General features: G+C 38.2%; 1 protein-coding gene across 1 annotated transcript in view; it reads right to left on the bottom strand.

The window, feature by feature from the left end:
• Positions 1–25721, bottom strand: part of Pex3 (peroxisomal biogenesis factor 3) — a 33653-nt gene extending 7932 nt beyond the window's left edge. The window contains exons 1-9 of the mRNA XM_048425451.3: positions 25403–25721; positions 18826–18957; positions 13872–13953; positions 6369–6412; positions 4681–4805; positions 4483–4549; positions 4332–4386; positions 3386–3554; positions 666–736 (exon numbers count right to left, since the gene is read on the bottom strand). Of these exons, the coding sequence (XP_048281408.2) occupies positions 666–736; positions 3386–3554; positions 4332–4386; positions 4483–4549; positions 4681–4805; positions 6369–6412; positions 13872–13953; positions 18826–18957; positions 25403–25475 (818 nt within the window). The 5' untranslated portion in view covers positions 25476–25721. The remainder of the gene's footprint in view (positions 1–665; positions 737–3385; positions 3555–4331; positions 4387–4482; positions 4550–4680; positions 4806–6368; positions 6413–13871; positions 13954–18825; positions 18958–25402) is intronic.
• Between the last annotated feature and the right edge of the window lie 57 nt (positions 25722–25778).

Below are 25778 nucleotides of genomic sequence, written 5' to 3'. Positions count from 1 at the left end.
AAATGAATCCATCCACTACAGACATCAGTATGGAGGTCCTCAAACACTAAAGCAGACCCAGCCCGTGTTTCAGCTATGAAGGCCATTCCTGAGTTTCTATCCAGTCGGGTTCAAGTCAACACATCAGAGGTACTATTGAACACTGGTGTTTACTGCAGCATCATTTAAGATGGCTCAGTTATGCAACCAAACCTCGGCATTCATCAACAGAGGAATGAATACAGAAAATGTAAAACACATTGTAATGTTTGGAGGAAAAAGATGCACCTGTAGATAATCATGTTTTAGAAAGACATGTACATCATTTTCTTCATTTGTGGGTCCTATATTTTATGTAGACACATAAATTGTATATTTACATAATACACAACAGAAGAAGCAAGGCTGTCTAGGGGAACAAATGAAGCTATTGGTTGGGGAAACTGGTGACAGAGGAGCAGGAAGAAGGCATGGTGGATAGAAACCAAGTACAATACAAGCTTGCATGAAAATGTAAGCCACATGTAAACTTCCTTCCAGTTTAGACAGGCAATCCCACCTGGATTGGAGGGGAATAGATTAAAATTTTAATTTTCGCAATATTTATTGAATATTTGATCAGGAACATTAGAAAATGGTCTTAGTTGCACCGAAAGTACAAATGCATTTCTATGTACTCTACATACCTTTCCAACATGTCTCTTGTCTCATTGAGAAGTTTAATAGTGGTGATATCTCTTGGAGAAAGCCCATAGGCCTGTAAAATAAGAGTTCTAGATATCAGTGTTTCAAATACTATCAAATCATGAATGAAGTAATCACATTAAAAATTCAAGGGTTTGGGAAATCTGGATGTCTCTACTTTATCAACAACCAAAACTGCCAAATTAAAAAAAAAATTAGCAAGGTTTATGCAAACATGAAAGTAGTATTTAAAACATAAATTGAGGTATACTTTGTAAGGCTTTATTTATTTATTTGGTTTGTTTTGGATGTTTCTAGCATCTATAGATAAAGAAAAATAATAGTAAGACTAATAGGGCAGACTGGAGAGATGGCTCAGAGGTTAAGAGCACTGACTCTTCTTCTAGAGATCCTGAGTTCAATTTCCAGCAACCAGGCAATGGCTCACATTCATGAATTGAGATCTGGTGCCCTCTTCTGGCAGGAATGCATGCAGGCAGAATACTGTATACATAATAAATAAATCTTAAAAAAAATGACTAATAGGGCTGGGGTACTGGCTTAATGGGTAAGAGTCCTTGCCCTGCAGGCCTGGGTGTGAATCCCCAGTGCATATCCCTGGCAGTAAGGAACAGGCATAAGTGGATCTCAGAATTTGCTGGCCAGCTACCCTAGCCAAAATGTCAAGCTCCATGTTCAGTGAGGGCAGTAAGGTACACAGTGACAAAGGAAGACATCTACACTGCCTACACATGCTTGTACATGGATGCCTCATACACCTACACCACACAGATGGAACACAGGCCAACCCACACCAAACAAAAGCTCTTTCTTTTCTTAACCTATTGAGAAATTCTACTAGGATGCGTGAGGTTTTTCTCCCCCATCTTTCCTTCTATTCAAACTATTGTGTGTCCCTTTTATCTACAGTTTCATGTTTTAATTCAATTCAGTATGACTTGGGTCATCATTCCTCTCTTCATTCATTCCTTTCATTCCTTCACATCATTTTTACTTTGTGCCACTGTTAAGTTCTAAAATTTGGAAATTGTTTTATGAATGTAGACTGCTAAAAGGCTTTTGTTGCATTTCAATGAGATTCTATTTTATAACAATTTGATGATATTTTGATTTTTTTTTCATTAAACTCTCTCTTCTGTTTAAGATCAGGTCTTCCTATGTTGCACAACCTGGCCTGGAACTTGGATATCTTAAAACAAGTGATCCTCCTGCCTCAGCCTCCTGATTGTACCACCATGGCTGGCATTTTCATTAATTCTGTCTCACCTTTCCTCTTTGTTCAATTTAATCTTTCAACTCATAAGATTCCCTTTCTTTTTTTTTTTTTTATTTTGGTTTTTCGAGACAGGGTTTCTCTGTAGCGCTAGAGCCTGTCCTGGAACTAGCTCTTGTAGACCAGGCTGGCCTAGAACTCAGAGAGATCTGCCTGCCTCTGCCTCCCGAGTGCTGGGATTAAAGACGTGTACCACCACCGCCTGGCTAAGATTCCCTTCTAGATTACTTTTCTCTCATTTTCTCCCTCCCTCCCTTCCTTGCCTAATTTTGAATCTAGAGCCTCTCAGCACCCAAAAAGATAACCATTAGAGTCCCTAGGGGAAAACTCTTAAACAATGAAAACTAACTTAAAAATAAGTTATACAAGCTGAATGTATAACCAGAAACCTTTGGGATTTGTACTTTCTTACTAAGTATCTATAACATCTGCCAGCACACACTAGGGTATAGTAACACCAGAGCTGGTGTTATAACAGGCCTTGTTTGCTTCTTGCTTGAGAGCTCAGAGATTCCTTCAGTCTGCTGTCCCACAGTAACTGTTCAATTTTTTAAATAAATATTTTATTTTAAATTTTGTGTGTGTGTGTGTGTGTGTGTGTCTGTCTGTCTGTCTGTCTGCCATGCTCATGTGCATGTATGTGCAGGTGCCTGAGGAGAACAGAAAAGGAAGACAGATCTGGAGCTGAAGTTCCAAGTGCTTGTATGCTATCCACCCATGTTCAGATCTTTTACAAGATAGGTCAGTTCTCTTCACTGTGAAGCTATCTCTCTGGTCTCTTATTTTCTTACATTTTTAGATTATAATTTCAATATTTCCCCCTTTTTCTCCTTTTAATTCCTCCCATGTACCCTCCTGCCTTGTTCTCATTGAAATTCAAGACCTCTTTTTTCCTTTGTTACATAGCTCTGTGTGTGTGTGTGAGAGAGAGAGAGAGAGAGAGACAGAGACAGAGAGATACACACCTGTCACAACAATTAAAAAAACAGGCTACGAATTTAAGCAAACTTGAATGTAGCCCTCGTTTCATTAACATTTAATTCTGTAAACTGAAGCAGAGTCTTTCTATCTAGACACACAAAGCTTGTCGTGATCTTGTCTCCAGTATGATCTTCCTCCGGGTTCTGTTTGCTCCTATACAAACTCGCTAGCCATACTGACTTGTCTCTTCAGTTCCCAAGTGTAATGAACTTGTATTTTCCTGATTCATAGCATACATCACAGTGCTTGAAACCTAACTATGATGTGATAAAAATTTGATATTATAAGTGCTATGATAAATTAGATTTATAGTTTTTCTAATGACTAAGGCTTTATTTAAATTGCTGAAATACAAGACTTAGAAATCTATATTTCAAGAGAAAGTAACAGATTTATAAAATATGGAGTAAGAGTCAGGAAATATAGAAATGGCTATGAATTAAGTACCTGAGCTGCTAATGGCGTTTCTTCATCTGGCATCATGTATTGGCACAGTGAGGACCTGGATACATCTTTATCAGTCCAAGAAGGAGACTTATGCTGCTCCACAAGAATCCTGATTTCTTTTAGTTTTTGCTCCAAGTCCAAAAGGGACAAGGAATGTTTAAGAGAAACACTAGAAGAGAGAAAGGAGAGTAAGTGAAAGAAAAAGGACACAGCTTCCCTCACAGTGCTCCTTTCTTAATAAGCTGGCATCTGAAACCCTGCTTCATTTAGTCGGAACTGCTGAACTGGGAAGGACTGGGTAGCCAGCCTCCAGGTGAGGCCGTCAGTACACAGCCACAGTGAGCCTTTGCACAGATCTCACAAGGAAAGTCCTGTCGTAATTACAGACATTATTATTAGCTTAAGGTGGAGGTATGCAGATTTTTAAATATTTTTTCTTACTCTAGTGACTCACTGTAATCCATTTGGAAATCAATCAATAAACAATAAAATCTGAACCATATTCTTCAGAATGAAGAGGCTGACACTGCTAAGGCAGATCTGTAACAAATACAGAGGGTTGGTGCCTGTATCTGATTACAAAGGATTTCACTAACTGGCCAGTCACCCAATTCACTAGGACAGTTCTATCTTCTGCCCCCCTTTACTCTGCACTACTGAGAAACGAATGCGAGACCTCAAGCATGCATGCAAAGCAAATGCTCTAGATAAGCACACCCGGCCCCCACTTTTTTTTCTTGTGTTTAAGTTTGAAGACAGAGGCCATTAAGTTGTCTAGGCCAGCCAGCCCTCAACTCTACCTGCCAGCAAAGCCTTGAGCCTGGAGTCCCCCTGCCTCAGCCTCCTGAGGACGGGAAGACAGAACTGTGCCACCACAACCAGCTCTCCCTCTCAGTTCACTCACCGGAGCCGGGAAGTCAGAAGAGTCAAAGGAGAAGCAGCTTACCTTCCTAAAACCCTCTGCACAGCCTGCTTGATGACACTGACCAGCTCCGTCAGGCCTATTGGAGGGAAAGCAGAGCCGTGTTCCCTTAACACCGCTCGCAACAAACACACACACAGTGTACAAACACACACACTGCCCACTGCGATCTTACCGTCTCCGAGGAGGTGTTGAATACTTGACAAATACTGCTGCTGTACATCTGGGGGAGCAAGAACCGTCTGCATGGAACAGAATTAGAGTTAAACGAGCTAAGCTTTTAAAGGAAAAGAGTCTTTAATGTGCCAAAAAGTCTGCTCTCCCAAGACAACAATCAGTCAGGAAATAGAAAAGGCAAGTCTGGTAAACTTACAGTGCCATTTTTGCCAACTGTTGCATTATCCAGGTAAATATATCCACCAATTATGTTTAACTGGACTCGCAAAAGAACGACCAGCATACATGTGCTATATACAGCTACAATACTTCTTGTGAAACCTTCAGAGAGGAAAGAAATCTTTTGATGTTGTTACTAAAACACCAACAAAAATATAAAACCATGACCTAACCCTATGACTACTTTTAATAAGCTGACTTTAGCAAGTACATTTGTAAATGGACCAAGTATAAAACTAGATCAATTTAAAAAAACTTTATCTCTTTAAACCTGTTTAGAATAATTATATCCTCTCCCTACTCTCCTCCCCAGCCTTTTTTTTTTTTTAAGCAGGACCTTACTAAGTAGCCCTGGTTGGCCTTGAACTCAGGGTCCTCTTGTCTCAGCCTCCTAATTGCTACGATTTCAGGCTGGTGTCATTATGCTTGCCTAGGTATGATTTCTCAATCGAAGTACTGTTCAAAAAATGCTTATTAGTAAAAGGAATTGCAGGTTAGAAGCTGGGAAAGGAAAGCAAAGAAATTTGGGTATGTGACTCTGGTGGTCTATGGTTCCTAGTGTTCACAGGCCCTGTACCTATCTCGAGCATGGGCACAGGGTTGGAGCAAGGCAAAGTCAGACCTGACTAAGCTGTGTCTTCAGAACCCAGACTCCAGAGCAGGCTTAGAGTTAAAGGAGGGCGGAGCACGGAAGACTCCTGCTCTCAGTGTCAGGTAAAGGAAAAGAGGCCCAGCAGAGAACTGGAGGAGCAGAGAGGACAGGGAAACAGGAAGACTTTGCCCCCAAGCAGCACAACACAATGTTCAGGACAGAGAAGGGAGCACAGGTGTCCACCGTGCCAAGAAGTGTGGTGAGTCCATAGCCCCAGTGGATTAGGGCATCAGAGATTACTTCTGATGCCTATGAGGACTGCTTGAGTAGAAGCAAGAGCAGAAATTAGGGTGCGGTATCAAAGAGTGAGCAGGAGTGAAGAAATGTAGAAAGAAAATGTAGAAATAGCTGCTCCCAGGGCATGGGAGGAAGGGCAAAAGTTGAAAGGAAATACAGGAACTCAAGAGGTTGAATTTGTCTTCCAAGAGGTGAAGACTGTGGTATCATCAATCAGTAGATATATTAGCTGAAATGAAGAATCAGGAGAGCTTGCTGGTATGAAGTTTTGATACAAGATTCTAGGAATGTTCTTTGATTCAAATTTTTATCACCAATGAAATTTTTCATATAATAGCAAAGTAAAGTTGGCACTACTTGGGTTAGATAATTTTTTTAAATACAACGTTAAAAATATAATACCTAACATAAGCACACTAATATCACCATCACAGAATTAGTATAGTCTAAAAACAGACTTTAATTTCTCTGCCTTATGAAGATTTATATTTAAACTTGACTATTCGATGAGGTAGGAAAAGAAGAGTCATGTACGCACTATGGCATAAAAAGTTCCTGTTGCTGAGTGGTGGTGGTGCACACCTTTAATCCCAGCACTTGGGAGGCAGAGGCAGGCAGATCTCTGTGAGTTTGAGGATAGCCTGGTCTACAAGAGCTAGCTCCAGGACAGGATCCAAAGCTATAAAAAAACCCTGTCTCAAAAAAAAAACCAGAAAAAAAAGTTCCTGTTATAAATATCTTAAGGATGTGCTATTACAAAAAATATGCAGGCTTACTTATTATCTTTAGGTCTTCCCATATTTCTAGTTTGTTTGAAGGCCTAAAGAAAAAAATCAGAAAATAATAATCAGTATAAGCAAATATAACTTTGAACTACACAGTTATATTCCCTTTAAAAATTAAAACAACACACAAATACTGAAGAAACAAAGCCCATAAGATAGCAAAAGTGCAATTCTTTTAAGCATTCTTTTATGCTAACAATCACTTTTACCAGTGTACATTCTTCTAATCCTTTTAATCTTTGAGCACATGCATGGAAATACCAAAACAGTAAAGAAAACAAGGGAGTTTCTTCCCTCTGCTTATGTTACACATAATCAAGTAGATTCTGTGATCATTCAAAGGTAAGTACCACTGTTTTGTTGCTTTGCAGCTTCATTTTAAGCACATGAATTGACAGGCATATTTGATGTGCAACAAACTGAAGTTATTTTCCCTCTTGCTGTTGAAATCACCACAGGAGGGCTACTTAGCTGGCTTTTAAAACTTTTGGCACAAGCCCACTACTCTTTACTTTTTAAAAAGGAAAGAGGTTCTGAGTTGATCCTGTTCTAAGCTTGCTGCTGATCTGAAACTATGCATTTCTTTAAGAGTCCTGGTTCGTCATGGTGGGAAATGTTAGAAACTACATGACTCCTGGGTCAGGTATATTTCTCAACATTTTCAGTGTGCTCATCTGGTGCTATGGCTTGGCTTACTTTCATCTCCAACTATTGTATATGAAAGGCTTGGCAGTCAGGCTACATAACTGGGAAGTAGAAAAACCTTTAAGAGTTGGAGGTTACAGGGAAGTTCTAGGCCTTTAAAGACAGGCCTACCAGGGGATATGGAGACCCTGGCACATCTAGTATTATTCTTGTGTTTTTAGTCATTAGGTGGCAGCTTCCTGGCCCACAACTGCCATCAGAGATTCAATGCAGCAGATCTGCCTAATCTGGACTGGAACTTTAAAAATTACAAACCAAACAACCCCTTTGTAGGAATTTTATTATAAGTGAAAACTGATGGATAAGCTGTTAGATATGTATATATTTGTTGACAGAGGTTTCTGTCCCACACAGTCCCAAAGAAACACACAGAAGTCTATATTAATCATAAACTGATTGGCCTAATAGTTCAGGCTTTCTTATTAACTAACTTTTATATCATACATTAACCCATTATTCTTGTCTGTGTTAGTCACATGGCTTGGCACCTTTTATCAGCGAGGCATTCTCATTTTGCTTCCTCTGTGTCTGTGTAACAACTGCAGAATGAGCCATTTCTCTTCCCAGAATTCTCCTGTTCTGGTCGTCCTGCCTATATCTCCTGCCTGGCTACTGGCCAGTCAGTGTTTTATTAAAATACAAGTAACAAATCTTTACAGGGTACAAGACCATTGTTCCACAGCACTTCTTCCCTCCCCTTTTTAAAAATTCAAAACAAGAACTCTGAATCCAATCTCATTGTTTAGCTTTCTTTCTAACCATTATCAATAACAACTTGCAATCAACATTCCAAACAAGGAAAAACATCCATAATTCATTTTTTGGGGGGAATACAGGCATAGTTTTCCAGGCTACTTTCTGCTGATTGGGGGCACTGATAATTTTACAGGAACCTAAAAAATTTTTTGATCATCTCAGCCAGCAGTCTTGAGGCTGTTCTGAATGTAGAACTCAGACATTTGGGCCATCTGCTCCTATTGGAGATTTCTCAGGGGATCTTCCTTGACCAAATCTGATTTTTCTTAGCCCAGAAGGAATCCACAGCCTCTCATTTCCTGTGACAACAAAAGCAAAACCTCTTCTTCAAAGTAATATACCTTTTGACTTAAATTTTGAAGCCAAGGCATTCTCAATATATATATGTTGGATTAATCCAACAACATTTATAATCAAATGTCTTTTGCTTTTGCTCCTTCCTCAGCCATCAAACAATTTAAAGATAACACAATAATATATAGTATCCAGACTTTCTGTATTTTTCATATTTACGTGGCTTTATTTGAAACTCTATTTCTTTTATTTTTATTTTTTATATTTATTTATTTATTTATTGTGTATACAACATTCTGTTTGTGTGTATGTCTGCAGGCCAGAAGAGGGCATCAGATCTCATTACAGATGGTTGTGAGTCACCATGTGGTTGCTGGGAATTGAACTCAGGGCCTTTGGAAGAGCAGGCAATGCTCTTAACCACTGAGTCATCTCTCCAGCCCCTATTTTTAATTTTAATATTTGTTTTTTTAAAATATTTTTATTTATTTACTTATTATGTATACAATATTCTGTCTGTGTGTATGCCTGCAGGCCAGAAGAGGGCACCAGACCTCATTACAGATGGTTGTGAGCCACCATGTGGTTGCTGGGAATTGAACTCAGGACCTTTGGAAGAGCAGGCAGTGCTCTTAACCTCTGAGCCATTTCTCCAGCCCTAATATTTGTTTTTTTGAGACTAGGTTTCTCTGTGTATCTTTGGCTGTCCTGGCACTCACTCTGTAGATCAGGTTGTCCTTGAACTCACAAAGATCTGCCTGCTTCTACCTCCCAAGTGCTGGGATTAAAGGTGTATGCCACCACACCCAGTTTCTTTCTTTCTATCTATCTATCTATCTATCTATCTATCTATCTATCTATCTATCTATCTATCTATCTATCAACTTTATCCTTTTTCTTTTCTCTCCCAAGTCTACATATATTTTCAAACACACTCTAAACCATTCAGAGGCTTTTTTGTTTGAATCTATCTTTACTGTATATTTCTCTTTTTTTGTCCACATGAGTCTTTAATTTACTAAGCGATATGGCTAAAATTAAAGCCGTGGCTTTACCGGCTAGAGCCACCACATTCCTTAGCTTTCTGAGAGTCTAGCCTCATGGCAGAAGTACTGGCTGGAGCCATGCTTATTGCCACAACTCTTATGGAGTTTCAAGGTCCCTGACGCCACCAAAATACCTGCTGTTGGCTATTCATACACACTTTTTAAGTGGTTTGTGGTAGAGCCTCTTAAAAGGGCTGCAAGGTTTTTGCAGCTAAAGCGATGCCTCTCTTAAATGAGATGCATTTGCCTCTAGTAAATAGAGTCCACCTGAGAAAATGCTGCTACCAAGAAGCCATGCTTAACTCTGTTCTTTTTGTGTTTAGAATTCCTTCCCAAAATGTCTCAGGTTTTAAGAGGATTCAGTTGTCCACGTTAGGGGCATTTGTTTACTGTTTTGAAAAAGATGGGGGGAGTTCTGTGGGACAATGGTCTTGTATCCTGTAAAGATCTGTTACTTGCATTTTAATAAAACGCTGATTGGCCAGTAGCCAGGCAAGAAGTATAGGCAGGGCAACCAGAACAGGAGAATTCTGGGAAGAGGAAAGTGTTAGTCTGAAGTTGACACAGAGGAAGCCTGACACAAAGGAAGCAAGATGAGACTGCCTCACTGATAAAAAAATTCCAAGCCACGTGGCTAATATAGACAAGAATACTGGGCTAATTTAAGATTTAAGAGTTAATAAGAAGCTTGAGCTAACAGGACAACCAGTTGATGATTAATTTAGACCTCTGTGTGTTTCTTTGGGACTAAATGACCATGGCACTAGGCAGGACAGAAACCTCTGCCAACATATATTATTTACACACACATATTTAAAGATAAATTATGTCACAAGCTTGTAGTTTAAGTCAAAGTCAACTTTATAAGATGTTAGCTTAATTTTATTCATCTTATATATGCATTTGTTTTGGCCCACACTAGAAATCAGTGAAAACAATATAGTTATTAATCTGTTTCAACCCTCAGTTCAAGAATAGAGGTCTTAAAATAGTGTTTCAATATTCAAAAGGGGTTAGAGTAATTAAGTTCTAGGTAACAGGAGTATTTATCCCACTAAGGACATTTAATTAAATTTCTGATTTAAAGACACCTAATACAGTTTCTGTCTTTGTGGTTATACCACCAACTAGAAAACATTCAGGTTATTTATTTTACTATAAATATTTGATATCACTCAAAAATTAAAAATAGTTATAATTACAGAAAACACAGGGTTATAAAGTCAAATTGATACAAACTTGTATGTTGAGTATCATGTTTCTCTCCTATTCAAAGGTTATTTAGATATGCTTTCTTCTACTGTAATGCTTTATATAAGCATGTATGTATTATTCAACACATTTCAAATTGTTTTTAAAATAAATGCAGACATACTACATACTTTATTTTCTTAAAAATAAGATAGCAACATATCCAGGAGATTAGTCCATAGTAGCACAAAGGCATATTTGTTTAAAAACATATTTATGGGCCAGCAAAATTGTTCAGTGGGTATTAGGTACCCGCTCCCAAGTTTGATGATCTTGAATTTGTTTTCAGTACTAACACAGTAAAAGGAGAGAGCCAACTCCTGAAAATTATCCTTCAACACACAAAATAAATAAGTACAAAGCAATAAAAATAATAGAGTATTTAGATGCGGTGTAGCACTAGAGTGTGTGCCTGTGCTATATAGATACAATGCAGTGTTTTCCAAGGCACCTGTTTCAAAGGACTGGGATTTTTACTATTTTCAATTTATCAAAAATATTTTTACAAAATATAATAAATATTATTTACTAGAATACAAAGATATAAAACACAGGCCAATTATCCTTATTATAACTGGACATAAATTTGTGTTTCAATAAGAAACTGAGCTATGGGGTGGAGAGATGGCTCAGAGGATCGGAAAAAAATACTACTGTTCTTGAGGACTGAAGTTTGGTTCTCGGCACCCTCATCACTGGGTGGCTCACAACTGCCTGTAACTCCAGGGGCATCAGATGTCTCCAGGCTCCACAAGCACCAGTATTCACATGTGTGTGTATGTGCATGTCTGCACAAATAATAAACCTTAAAAATTCAGAGTTAGAATTACAATTGAAGCTGAGCCAATATAACAAGACAGGATGGACTTAGTAGCAGCAATCTGTAAAATGACAGATTAAGAGTGTGGGGACTGAAGTCATACATGCTAAACCATATTTCATTGGGGGAATTTGGTGGGTGAGAACAGAGTGAGCAACCCAGGTAGTGCCTGTGTATTGGCAGTCACCCGAAGACTGTATCTGTAGTTTTAAGCTCAGTAGTAGAAAGAACCCTTGCCTACCACAAACGTGGTCCTGGTTCAGACCCCAGGATTACAAAACAACAAAACAAAAATGTGCGCGCGCACGCACACACACACACACACACACACACACACACACACACACACACTCATAAATATCTTTTTAAGAAATTCTGATTTCAAATCGCATAGGGCAGGGAATGTACTTTCTAAGTAGTTTCTGTTCAAAGGGACTCTTCAAGTAGACATCTAGTCCAAGTTAAAAACAACTTGACTTTTCAGTGTTACTAAAATATCTACCTAAAACTTTGGCCAATGTGTGCTAAAGCATGCTGCTGCTTGTGATAAGGGCATGCAAGTCTCTGCCATTGGCGGTTCTTTATTGCTACCATGCACCTGTCGAAACAAAGCTATCAGATCATTTGTTCATCCCTTATCAATTATGAACAAACTAGTCTAAAAAGAAGACCAACTAGCTTGGCAGGTTTATATGAATTCAGAGATAACTGGACTCTAAAATAAACTCATTAAATTGTAGGTTTCATTAGTACCTTTTAAACTTTTTCTTGTGTATTGAGTCAAGTTTTCATATTGTTTTGCAAAGCCAACCTTTTTCTAAACTCCTACATTCTCCTTTAGTGTCTGTTTTTACCATGTAATTAACATTTTTGAATTGTACTATATTTAACCCATTTTCCCCTTTTGGCTATCAATTCAACCTTAAACTTAGAAGTATTTTATTATGTTTTTATTCGTCTGCTTCTTGGTATTAGAGATTGAGTTGAGGGCCTTAAGAATGCTAATCACAGGCTCTACCACTGAGCTGTACACCGAGGCCCTATCTCAATCAGTGAGAGCCCTTCTAAGCATTTAGAATGTCATAAATATGGGCATTTAGAATGGAGGGCTTTATGGGAAACAAGCTTGCCAAGGGGGAGGAATACCACCACGTTTATTATAACTGTTATCTATCCATCTATTTTTTAAAAAAATAAAAGTCCTATTCACTTAATTTGTCTTTGCTTCCTAAATAAGATTAAAAGTTATGACAATTAAAATCTAGTTTTGTCCTTTACTATGCCCATGCAAGTAGTGACTAGCTATTTATTTGAGATTAATTTGTCCATATACACCTTCCCGTATAATTATACAGATTATTTTGTAAGTCACATTTTATACCTATAAAGCAGAGATTAAATTCAGTCTACTTCTGAGAATGACAATCATCTGGCACTGGTATTATATTTTAATCAGATACAAAGTTTTAGCATAAGTTCATTGTTATTTTGGCATGTACTCTCTGGATACCAATTTCAAAGAAAGTTGGGACTGTAGTTCAGCGACAAAGTGTTTGCCTTATGTGGGTGAGGCTATAGGTCCACTCACCAGTACAATAAAAGAAACAAGAAAACAAATTGGTCAAGTTTGTTGTTCAACCTGTCCGAGTATTAAGTTTCTGTTTGCAAAGCACAGATGATAACATCTGCCCCACAAACGCATTGTGAAAACTGCATGAGAGCATGCATGTGTGGAAGGCACCTAGCACCAGGGCTGCCACAGCCTCTGGACAGCACTTCTTCCCACGACTACGTGGAGGCTCAGTACAGCCAAGCAGATGTTCAGATTAACCTCGTTACTAAGACTTACTCTGTTTGGAGTGTAACTCGTTGGTCAGCATGTACTTAACACATACAGGCTGCTGGGTGTGGGCCTCACCTGTGTCTAGCTCCTCTTCTCTTTCTCCATCCTCTGTCTCTCTCTCTCTCTCCTCCTCTCCTTCAGTCACAAAATTTGCTTAGTGAAATCATTACTGCCCATATATTGCTCATCAAAAGAAGCAGTCACTTGTTTTCCAGAAGTCTCCTCAAACTAATAACTTCTAATGCCTGTGTGTGTGGCCACATACTAGGTTATAAATATGAGCAATGCTTTCTACTGCCATAGTAATTTGTCAGCATTACACATTCATGTTATATTTGTATATCAATTTGTCAGTTACTTATAATTGTATATAATCGTATATAATTTGTCAGTTACTATGTGCCTTATGTAAAATAGTCTACTATATTCCTAACACTATGAGAAGCACGATATTGACCATAATTTTATTAGGTTTACATTTCTTGTGCAGGACTATATTCTATAAACACTCAATAAGTAAACTGCTGAATAATGTAAAAATTATATAAAATATTCATATAAAACAATACATACTATTGCTCACATGATTAGTATAATGAGGCAGAGCTAAAATAAAAGGAAATATTAATTAAGTGATATAAACATTTATTTTTTTTTAAACTGAGCCTATGCAAGTTTTAACTAAAAAGTAAGGAAACAATCACTTATTAAAAGTATTTAGTTCATTCTGTAAACTTTGACTGCATTCTAATAAGGCAAAGAACATAACTTGCTTTTACCTGTTTTTCAGCAAAGCTGTTAGACTCTCAGAATTGAGCTGCTGCATCAAGGCCTCTCTCAGAGTTGGCAGCATGGACAGCACTGTAACGCAAACAGAAAATAAAGACACTCACAGATGACACGAACACACTCATTGAGATATTCGTATGTTTTAAGCTGTATAATGGCAACTAACAGGAGTTGGGAGGAACCATCCAAGTTAAAGAATTCCAATTAATTATGTAAAACTAAGAAAGCAGGCATTTATTTGCATTACCACAACAACACTTTATCATAATCAGAGCGATGTAATCAAGAACATGCCGAAGACAGGAAGGGAACAGTGGGGATGTGTGGATGATGTCTATGGATAGCTCCTTTTCCTTCTTTTCTATACTCCAAAATTCTCAATGTTAAGTTTATTTCTGGTATAATAAAAGTGATCAAAGCCAAGGTTTTTATATTCATATCTTTTGTTTCAGATTTCTAATTCTAGAAAAATATTATTTGTTAAATACAACAAGACTACATTTATTATAATATATGTAATGGTGCATTCATCTACCCACTGAGTGCTCCCGAATTTCAATTTAAGTTTTGCTAATGGCTGTAGTATTATCTATCAGTGCCAGGAATAATATGAAGACAAAAGGAGATACAGAACTCTATGGGGGAGAGTATACACAAAGTCACAAGTCTACTGTGCCTCTACATGTAGCATAAGAAATGTACACACAGAAATCAAGGAGAGGTCCCCAGATTGTTCCTTGGGCAGCAGAGGAGAGGGTGCCTGGACTGGCCTTGTCCCATAGCCACACTGATGAATATCTTGCATATCACCATAGAACCTTCATCTGGTGATGGATGGAGATAGAGACAGAGACCCACATTGGAGCACTGGACTTTAGGTCCAAATGAGGAGCAGGAGGGAGAACATGAGCACGGAAGTCAGGACCATGAGGGGTGCGTCCACCCACTGAGACAGTGGGACTGATCTAATGGGAGCTCACCAAGGCCAGCTGGACTGGGACTGATGGAGCATGTGATCAAACTGGACACTCTGAATGTGGCTGACAATGAAGGCTGACTGAGAAGCCAAGGGCAATGACACTGGGTTTTGATTCTACTGCATGGACTGACTTTGTGGGAGCCTGGTGTGTTTGGATGCTCACCTTTATAGACCTGGATGGAGGGGGGAGGACCTTGGATTTCCCACGGGGCAGGGAACCCTGACTGCTCTTAGGACTAGAGAAGGAGGGGGAGGTGGAAAGGGAAAAGGGAGGCAGGGAGGAGGTGGAAACTTTTAATAAATAAATAAATAAATTTAAAAAATTAAAAAAAAGAAACTAAGGAGCTTTTAGCATGAGACAAGGAATGATTAAAAAAACAATCAAAAGATTACAAATACCGCCTTTTAGAAGGCAAAAGTTGGAAATACATTTTTTCTTTTTTGATGAGACAAGAAAATCCATTCTTATATAGGGAATTTCAGGCTCTATAATGCTCAATATTGTACTTTAATCTTGCATACTCTATAGTTTTGGTAAATGTCCTCAGCCTGCACATTTATATCTTCTTACGTTGTTGAGACAGTTAGCTAAAGAAGTGGCTCGGAATCTGAGTATCCTGGCTCTGTGTAGGTGGTACATAAGTCTACTCTAAATGGTTACCCACCCCCCCGTGTATCGGTAGACTTTGCACCTATAGATTCAAACAACTGCAGATCAAAATATTCAAAAACTGTGTTTGTACTAAACATGAACCTACTTTTTTCTTATTATTCTCTAAAAAAATAACTACCAGTTATATTTTATTACATAATCAAAATCTTTAAAAATGATTCCAAGTATATGGAAGGACGAGTTTAGGTTATTGAAAATACTAGGCTACTTAATGTAACAGTTGCACATCCTCTTGGAACCAATTCTTCCTGATGGCTAAGGGAAAATATGTTACCTTACAAAGAAAGAACAAAGCCCTAATCCCACATTTAGAATGGCGCGTGGGGGAACTACTTTAAAGATTATGGGATATGACAATCTAGTTTGAAGAGTCTCTGATTATTATTTATTATTTTATATATCTACTTATATATTTATATATATTTTATATATTTAAATATATATATGCTATTACATATTTCATTATTAAATTATCTCTTGATAATTCTATTCTCCTCTAGCCACCTGTAAGAAAACTGAGTAAGTTTCTGTATCTTCAGTCATCTGCTTTCAACAAAATTTTTTAAAAAGTAATTTATCTCATATGTATTTGCATGTGCCTGATTGTATATCTGTGTATCATGTGTATGCAGGAGTCAGTAGAGGTCAGTTCTTTATCCAAACTACATAACTCATTACTATAGCCCAATTACTGTAGTCAACTAATAAGTATTTTTAGAAGTCATAGTGTACTGTTTGTTCATTACAAGTCATTAGAATTCCCAATCTTTATTCAATATTCTGGATCATTGTGTATCTGTAAGATTGATTCATTATACAGAAAAAAATGTCTATCACAGTCCAAATAAAACAAGAGTATTTTATAGTCTGAAACTTTATTAGTGATGTCAGCGATGAACATAAGCAAGCATTATGTCGTGTAAATTTAAACTCACAAACACAATAAAGAAAACGGACAGAGCACAGCAGCTTTTACAACACTCAAGGCAAAGACCTCTCATGTATGCAAACTAATGTCCTTAGCACCTCTGGATATCACCAAAGATTTCTATGATAAAAATTTAATCACATTATTTGTAGCCTCCTTGTAGATAAATACCAGAAGTTAGTTTGTCATGTTTTCCAGGGAATGTATATTTTACCTTCTAGTGATCATGATATGCTATTTTAATTGCCTGTAGTCTGCTGAGGGTTGTGACGGCCATGGGCATGTGTCAGCTACATCGTATAAGAGCAGCAGAATTAACCTACAGATTCATTACTAGGTTTGAATTGCTCCTAGGCAATAAGTACTTGGGTGGGGACTCCTACCAGGGAATCGGGGCTTGTAGGCGCCTGTTAACTTACAGAGTTTCCTTAAAGCTGAGGCAAGTAATCTCAAGTTTTTAATTTTTTAGACTTGGTCTCACTATAGCTGTCCTGGAACATGGCTAAAAAGACCACGCTGCCCTTGAACCCATAAAGAACTGTCTGCCTCTGTCCCCTGGGATTTTATAATATTGGGATTGCTAGCTCACTTGTCTCTCTATGCATGAAAGTGTGCACCACCATGCCTAGCTTGGGGCTCTTCTTACCTACAACTCCTCCCTTCCACAAGTGTCAGAGATCTTCCTTAACCACCTTGCTATTATTCTTCATAGGCATTTCCCCAAGAAATTGCTCACACATCCCACGTGAGGCCCAATCTGACTCAGGATCCTGTCAAGCTGAGATATATTTTGAGATCCCAAGAGTGACCTTTTACCATTTTATGAAAAATTGCATAATAATCTCAGACTATTAATATTCTCTAAAAATTCACGGAAATGTCCTTAGCAGTAGCAGCTAGTTCAGTGAGATCTGTGAGGTCATCATTTGCTGAGCACCCATGTGCCAAGCACTTTATGTCCATCAGCTTGTGATCGCCTCATCTTTCTTTTTAAAGCAGGGACATGCTATATGGTGTTGACTGCTCTAGAACTTGCTATGTAGAGGAGGCTGTCCTCAAACTTGAAACAATCCTCCTGCCTCAGGATCCTCAGTGCTAGGATATGGATTTAATTCAGAGCTTCATGCATGCTACGGGGGCACTTTCACCAACTGCGATACATACCCGGTCCCTCACAAACCATTTCTGAAGTAAGTTTATGATTGGGGTTTTATATAGAAAGAGCTGATGTTTAGCTTAGCTCACAGAACACAGATAATACAAATCTGAAATTAGGTCAGCTCAGCCCCTCCCTAGAGGCTCTGTCATCCTGGCTGTGCACATGAGAGCTGTCATTACAGACAAGACTAGGGTTTCACAGAATGGAAGCATATGGTTAGATAGGATTACTTCAAATATAAAACTCACATATGGCTGTGAACTATCTCTTCTTTTTTATCTTAGCATCTCTATCTATGAAATGAGGCAAGTGAGCTAGCAATAAAGTCCTTTTAAATCTAGAGAAAAGTCCTACATGTAAGCTGAACAAGAAGCACTTAGCTTGCTTGGTAAATTCTTTCTAAATTAGTTATTCTTGAAGAAAATGTTACAGAAAAAAAATGAGCTTTAAACAGCGAAAAGAACAGGCTTGACATATAACTGATTATCTAGTTTTCAACTGGTAGTTTTCTAGCTGGTGTAATGCTCTTGCTCTCTCCAAATATGAGCAGGCTGCTTTTATTATGCCATTTTCCCAGTAGGTTTCTAGCTCTGGTAGTTACATTATTACCATTAATTAAGTGACTGAGCAGACGCCATTATGTAATGCCCACATCCTGCAGTGTCCTGCTGCAAAGGTAACAGACTTCTGACTCCTTGCTGTGGCCTTTGAGGCCATGCGGGTCTGGCTTAGCTCTGGAGCTCTGTTTCCTCGCACCCATCCATTCCTCATCCATTCCATGTTCTCATCTCAGGCATCTGCTCTCTCTACTGTACTGTGCGGCCTCTCTACACACAACATCTGGTCAGAGGCAGGACAGGTGTCCACTCCTCAGAGTGTTCTCCCCTTACAGATCCACCACTACCCAGGGTTATTTATTTGCTGTGCTTATCATCTTCTCACCGGAACGTACACCTTAGAGCTCAGGGATTTTCCTTTACTGCCTACTTCCTCACGGGTAGGCACCAAGAATGTCTGCTGAATGAATAAATGAGTATTTATACTGTTTTTAAAAATTCACATTGAAATTTTATGTCTCTGTTAATAGAATTAAAAGAATTTAGCATCTTTTCTTGTCTTTCCCATAACTTGAGGTCTGAAAATATGTGCACTAATACAAACCAACAAGCACTTTTCCACATAAATACATCTATATCTCTGCTTACCTGTCATGTTGCAAGTCCTCTGGTTACTTTCAAAATGATACTGTCGCCGAGCTTGGGCAATGTATTCTGCAGCTTCTCTTTCTTGTATTTCTCTAATTTTTTTCTGTCCATATTTTCCCAGGATATATACTCCTAAAATCATTAAAAACATACAAGTATATTAATTAGAGTACTAAAAATCCCAACTAATTTTTTTAGGCATTTCTGATTAAATTATAAGGTTTATATTAGGGACAATATTACAGCTCCGAAAAAAACTTTCATTAAAGAACTGAAAAAGGAAAGGAGACTTCATATTTTATTTTCTTATTTATTTTATATGTATAAAATGTATTTTAATATGGCCAGCAACAAGAGAAGTAATTGGCAGACAAGAAGCAGAAAGGCACTGAATTTATGAAGCCTGGCAGCATCTTTAATAGTTAACTGGAGATATTCTAAATGTCCAGCAACAGAAAGTTATTTCAATAAATTATGATCTGTCCACATAATGGTATCTTATGTATCTATTAAAAACCACATTGCTAAATAGTTAATGACTGAGGAAATATCTACCTTACATTATTAGGTGATAAAAGAACATTCAGGAAGTTTGTATTATAATGGAAAAGAAACAGATAAGTTTACTTCTAAAGTAAAGTAAACTGTAATAATTGTGGTTTCTCACTTTTATTTGCTTTTCTCTATTTTCCAAATTTTATTCAATGAACAAATAATTTTAAAAGTCTCTATAAGAGATTTAAAGGAATGAGAGAAAGGTACATAGTTGGGAAGTCATGTATTTATCCACCCATTTATTAGAAAAAAAAACTGAGAAAAAGAAACTATAACTGCTATCATCTAAAAACTACTCAACTACAAGAGAGCAGGAGGACAGCATCACAACACAGCAATGTAAACTACGGCAGTATCCTGCAGTCTTTAGCACATGTACGCACAGGTGATACGATATAAATGGGTACATGTTTATATGTAGGATGAGTGGACATTGGTTTTCCTAACTGGGAATATGATAAACACCTAGCGTTAAAATTTGATCAACTCCACATATGTATCCAATGCATTGAGATCACAACCACCACTACCCCCATACTCACTCTTATTTCCCACCTACTCACTTCCCTCCCTCTCCTGGATATCTACGTTTTCCCCAGCAGTCCCCATACCAGATGGTCTGCTTTAACTGACCATCTCTGGTCAGCATCAGATATTTTGCTTAGTACAATGAAGAGCAGAACTGGATTTTCATGGAATACATAAGTAGGTGTTCTAGACACAGGATTAGCTAAATAATTTAGAACCATTTCTGTGAACATGAATCTGCAGATCTTTCTCCCCCGGGAAGGCTTAACCTGGAACCCAGAAATGTCTTCCAAGTCAAATGAATTACAGCAACAATAGTGTCGCCTTTGTTTTAGGTACATGATTTTGCCACAGTGCCAAAGCTTATAGAGCAGACTGTGCTACTGTTTCATCGTTGTTTGCTAATAGATGCCTGTGTATGTGCCAGAACTTGATTTCATTATAATCTGGCAGCAAGGGTAAAGGGGACTAACCATTTCTCATTTATCTCTACTGTTTGTAGCTCACAGTTTCTAATAAAGGACCTCCGGAATTATGTATGACCTAGGTAGCTGGATTTATTTTTTCATAGGAACTGCAAAACAAACACATCCTAAATTATTTTCACTAAGATGCTGTGATGCTCTAAGATGCTACATATCCTTAGATGGCTCCACAAAATCGTGTGCTAAACAGAAACAGTGTATACACTGCTAGTGTGTGTATAAATACAGGCGTGCTAACTAAGCTTGAAGAGCAAAGAGAAATTTGTAAGAGCTGCTCAATGGCTGCATTTTCTGTAACGTCATAGCAGGATAGACACAATATCATTAGAATAAGAGAGACATGGTGGCTCATACCCATAATTCCAGCTGACGCAGGGGTATCACCATTTTGAGGGCAGCCTGGGATGTTCTGTGAGAACCTATTCCAATTCTCTCCACACTAAAATCCCAAGAAAATGAAGAAACTGACTTATATTTAGCAAAGTGACCCTCCAACAGGCAATTCTAGTGCAACTAGTTTTTAATGCATTGCTTGTAGCTTATCTCCATAACACATTACTGAAAGTTACATACACAATGATTATTATCTCTCAAGTTATATTGTAAACTGATTTGTTGATGTGACATTCTTTGCATAGATCATAATTTTTCTGGAACAGTGGTAAATTTGATTGTCATGTGTATTTTCTTGGGGAGATGGCCTGTCTCTTTCATCATATTCTTAATAAATCTCATTTAAAAAATAAAACCTTAGGAATTCTGTATTTACTTGGGAAGTGCAGTATACTCTAGCTAAAGCTCAAAAGAGAAATGGTTTGCTACAGGTTGAATTCTATCCATTCCCTCTTTGCACCAGATTAATATATTGACGGCTAAGCACCTTAGAATGTGAGGTCAATACAAAGATCAATGGACCCCAAACCAACATGACCAATGTCCTGTTAAGAAAGTGAAATTTAGACAGATATGCACAGAGAGAAGGCAATGGAAGGCTCCTAGAGACTCTCTGTGGCTTCATGGCAGTCAGACTTCTGTTGTAAGAAGACTGTGGAAACAAGATGGCCACATGACAGAAGGAACACCCTCTGCTGACACCTTGATAGTGGACTATTAACTGTCAAAACTGTAAGATAAATTTCGGTTTCTTAAGGTACTCATCTTGGAGGTCTTCACTGTGGAATCCCTAGAAAAGTGACACGTGAAATTAGGCTTAAGCCCTAGACCCACTATTTTCTTTTAGCCAGCATTGATATTCATTCCTATTCAAGGTCTAGATCACTAGGATCCCATATACAAAATCCACAAATTGACTTCTTTAGATCTGTTTCTCTAGAAAATATTAATGAAAGAAAACATATCATCAGTTAAGCTATACTACTCAGGACTATATATACTTTACTGGTAGCCTGACTCTTGAACTAGAAAATGACAGCAAGTGAGGGGATTTGGAGCAGGTGACTTATTCTCTCTGGGCATACATCTGTGTAAAGTCAAATAGTTTCAGATTTTCTCTGTAACTATAACCTTCTTTATTAGCAATGAAAATATCTATTAAATGCCCAAAAAAATAAGTGAAAATGTTTTGACATTTCCTTTCATGGCTAGTGAAGCAAAAATATCTTCTAGTCTTTGTATAAATCATCTGCTTTAAAACCACCTCTTAGTCTTGTCTTTCAGGGTAAATATTACTACAGCACAATTATTTTCTACAGCAATCTGAAAATAATTAACCAATATCACTTCTAACTTGGCAGATCCCAAGTTCTGATGTTTTGATTCTCTTTCACTTTTTTTCTCCAGTGCTGACTAATAAACTTGTCCATGGGAGTCCAGTGCTATACCACCTGGAGACATCTCCAATGCCTCCAGTATGAGGCATTCTTGAACTGTACTACATCTGAAGGACTAGAATGTGAAGGGTAGAGTTCTATATTTTTCCAAATTCCTTCAATGGGTTCATCCATAGTAAAGTCTGAGCGTAACCACACACACAACCCTGCCCACATCAAACACAGTGGCATAGTTAGGAAGGCTTTCCACACTTCATACTGCTTCTACTTACTTCTATCCCTATTTTCCAGACTAGACCATGAGTTCCTCAGAGTCAGAAATGCTGTCTTATTCTTTGTACAGTCAGAGCCCAGTATAGTTAGAGTAGGCCTTATTCTTATTCAAATGTTGAGCAAATAAATGACAAAAAATAAGAAAAAAAAACCCAAAACCCAAAGAGGTTAAAAATTACAAGGTTTAAGATACAGCTCAGTGTTCTGTGCTTTTTTTTTTTTATCAGTAAGACAATAAATATGCATCTAGCTCCTTCGGTTTCTAACACTTTCTCTTGTACAAAGGTTTTCAAACTATGGTCCGGACATCCCTGGAGTTGGTTTAGGCATCTGTAAGGTCCACAATATTTTTGTCATACTAAAATACTGTCACTGGCATTCTACATTCTTTTCCTGATGGGGAGAATTTAGAAGCTAATTAATGGGTGGTTTCACACATGACTGACTACAGAAGGTACACAAATTTATTTTGCAGCTAAGCCAAACTAAATAAAGAGTTTTGCAATTGTAAAACAATATCATTCTTATCCGTGAAGATGTCTTATGCTAATATTTGACATGCTTATTATTGTTATCACAAATGGGCTAATAAACACTTTAAAACCCTCTTATATTTGAAGTTAAAACAGTTAATAGATACAGAACTTAGGTATCTTGGAGAGGGGCTTAGTTTCTAAGAGTACAAAGGAGATTTCCCATCAAACAGTTTGAGAACCACTGCTCTTGGCCCGTCTCAAATGATCAAACTTCATAGACAGACATGAAGCAATTATCATCCAAAATACAGGGAAATAGAAATTCTAACTTTTGAAGCCATGCTATTTAAAGTTCTGTTTGCCTGTATTTTTCCAGCACTAAATATCTCAACTCCCTTGAGCATGTACAACACCTTCGTCAGCTTTCAAGTCTGTCCAAATGTGTCACTCCTCTTGTGAAATCCTTCCTTACTTTGTACAATTGCATATTGCTACATATCAATATGTTCTGGATTTAACTCTCTCATGGTCTTTTAATATCACGGTCTTTCACTTATTTCTCAGTTCTTAAAAGATCAAAGAACCCACAAAGGCAGAGTGGTAAAGTACGGAATAATAACGTGCATTGGGTTCTAACAAACCTGGGGCTGAATTCTTACTTCCTTGTAGTAACTCAAACCCTTGGCAAGCTTCTTAATTCTATGTGCTCTCATTTCTACATTTTAAAAATGGCATAAATGTAACTATCCTGCTGTAGTTTCCATTGGCTGGAAAGAGCATAGCACAGTGTTCAACATACAGTGGGTCTCTAATAAATGTTAATGATTAAAAATCTGTAACTTGTATACTACTTCCAGCAGTACATTCAATTAATAAACATTTCTTAAACTGAAATATAAGATAGGCATTTCCTCATGACACTGAAAAAATATGATCTCTTTACAAATCAAAAGTAGATATGAACTTTTAATACTTTCTGTTTTGCTAGAAAGTTGCAGTGTTTCTATTATGCCTATAAGTATTTTCTCCTTCCTTCCTTTTTTTTTTCCTCTTTCCACGACAGGGTTTCACTATGAAACTCTGGCTGTTCTAGGACCCAACTATGTAGACCAGGCCTCCAACTCAGGAGATCTGCCTGCCTCGGCCTCCAAGTGCGAGGATAAAAGGCATGTGCCACCACACCCAGCTTTTTCCTTCCTCTCAATCTGCAATTATGAAGCTCTCACTAGAGCTCCAAAAGAAAATCTATTACCATATCTTCTCCTATGAATTTTTCTGATCTGCCATTACGGGGTGGGCTTTCCCCTCCAAAATTGTGAGAGACATTTTTTCCCCTTTGGCAGAGCAAAATCTTTATTTATATGTCTTCTATGAGACATACATCTTTATCTTTCACATATGTATTTTGTAATATTGGTACAATTTAAATATAGCTTAGATAGTAGACACTGAAGGTAACAGAAAACATACTGTATCTATAAAGTATTTCTCAAGGGTGATTATCAGTCGTTATCCAATGACAAGCAGAGACAAACCAGAGACAAGCAGAACATGACTGACTATTGCCATATCAGTGACCTACTATTTTAGGATAAGTGGATAGTGATGACATTTCTTAAAACTCAAGTTTTAAAAATTCTTTAAAAGTTCCAAAGTTTTCTTTTTGTGTAACTCAAAAGATTTTCAATTCCCTTATTAAAATCCCAGAATTATGAACTGTGTGTTTTACGAAGACAAGGGATTTAAAGTCGTGTGTGTGTACTGCCTGAGATCTAATGCTGTCAGCCTAAGAAAGCACTCTATCACAAAGCTACAAGTCCATCATCTAGATTTTTTTTATATTCTATGTGTTTCTAACTCTCCTCTCAGTCAGTGAACTCAACTATATCAGCAAAACAGGCAATGACCAACAATGACAGTTTTGACAACACTAAAGCGACTAACCCAATCCTAAGCGTTTTGTTGATGCATAATTTGTATTTTGAAACTAGAGAATCAAAAATACTCTCCCCCCCATTTATTTAGGGTATCTTACAGTAGCATGTTATACCTGTTTTCAAGTTAACTTTAAACACCACCCCAAGTGCAGACTTAAGCTAACTGCCCCAGAATATTTCGAAACTCCTGTGAAAGGTTAAAAGCCAGAGTACTGATGCCAAAAAGAATGAAGAAATCTAACAGGAAAGCAGCAGAAGATAATAGGAAGGCAAATGTATCTATACAAGAATAGAGCTTCGAAAAGAAACTTCATGGGGGTAGGTTTCCAAAGTCCCGTGGGGGGGGGGGGAGCAGGGGACAGAATGAGGGGCAAAGGGCACAGAGAGCCGAGATAAAAGAACCCCAGAGGTTCTTCTTTGACGGTTGAGCCAATCCCTCCACTGGGACCGGTGGGCCCTGCCTGTTTTAGAAGTCACCTCTGTCTCTCCTTTTCTGCCAAAGTCCCCTTCCAACAAAGCACATTGTCACTCACCTCCAAGAACTGTGCCCAGGAAGATGCATTTCTTTTTGTGACGTTTCAGAAAATTCCACATTGATCTCAGCATCTTCAGACCCTGGGTGTGTGGGTTACCTAGGGGAGAGGGGCTGCCTCACCAGGAAACCGTGTCTTCGTCTACCTGGGCCAGACCTCCGGCCGAAGAGCGGCGGAGGTGCTAGGTACTCTCCTGAAAGCACAAACGCTTCTTGGCGCAGAGGTTCTCACCGGAGCGGAGGAAGGAGGCGTGGACTAGAGCAGAGCAGCAGCGCTTTCGGCCCTCCCTGCGCCGCCGCTTACTAAAGTCCGGGACGCCTGGGTCCGTCCACAAATAGCTCCCGGGTGCTTCGCCCTTTTCTGTCTTCCCGGAAGC

The sequence above is a fragment of the Myodes glareolus genome, chromosome 1, assembly GCF_982192425.1.
Source record: "Myodes glareolus chromosome 1, mMyoGla1.1, whole genome shotgun sequence".
Classification (NCBI taxonomy): domain Eukaryota; kingdom Metazoa; phylum Chordata; class Mammalia; order Rodentia; family Cricetidae; genus Myodes; species Myodes glareolus.
This window is presented reverse-complemented; position numbering and strand designations above follow the sequence as displayed.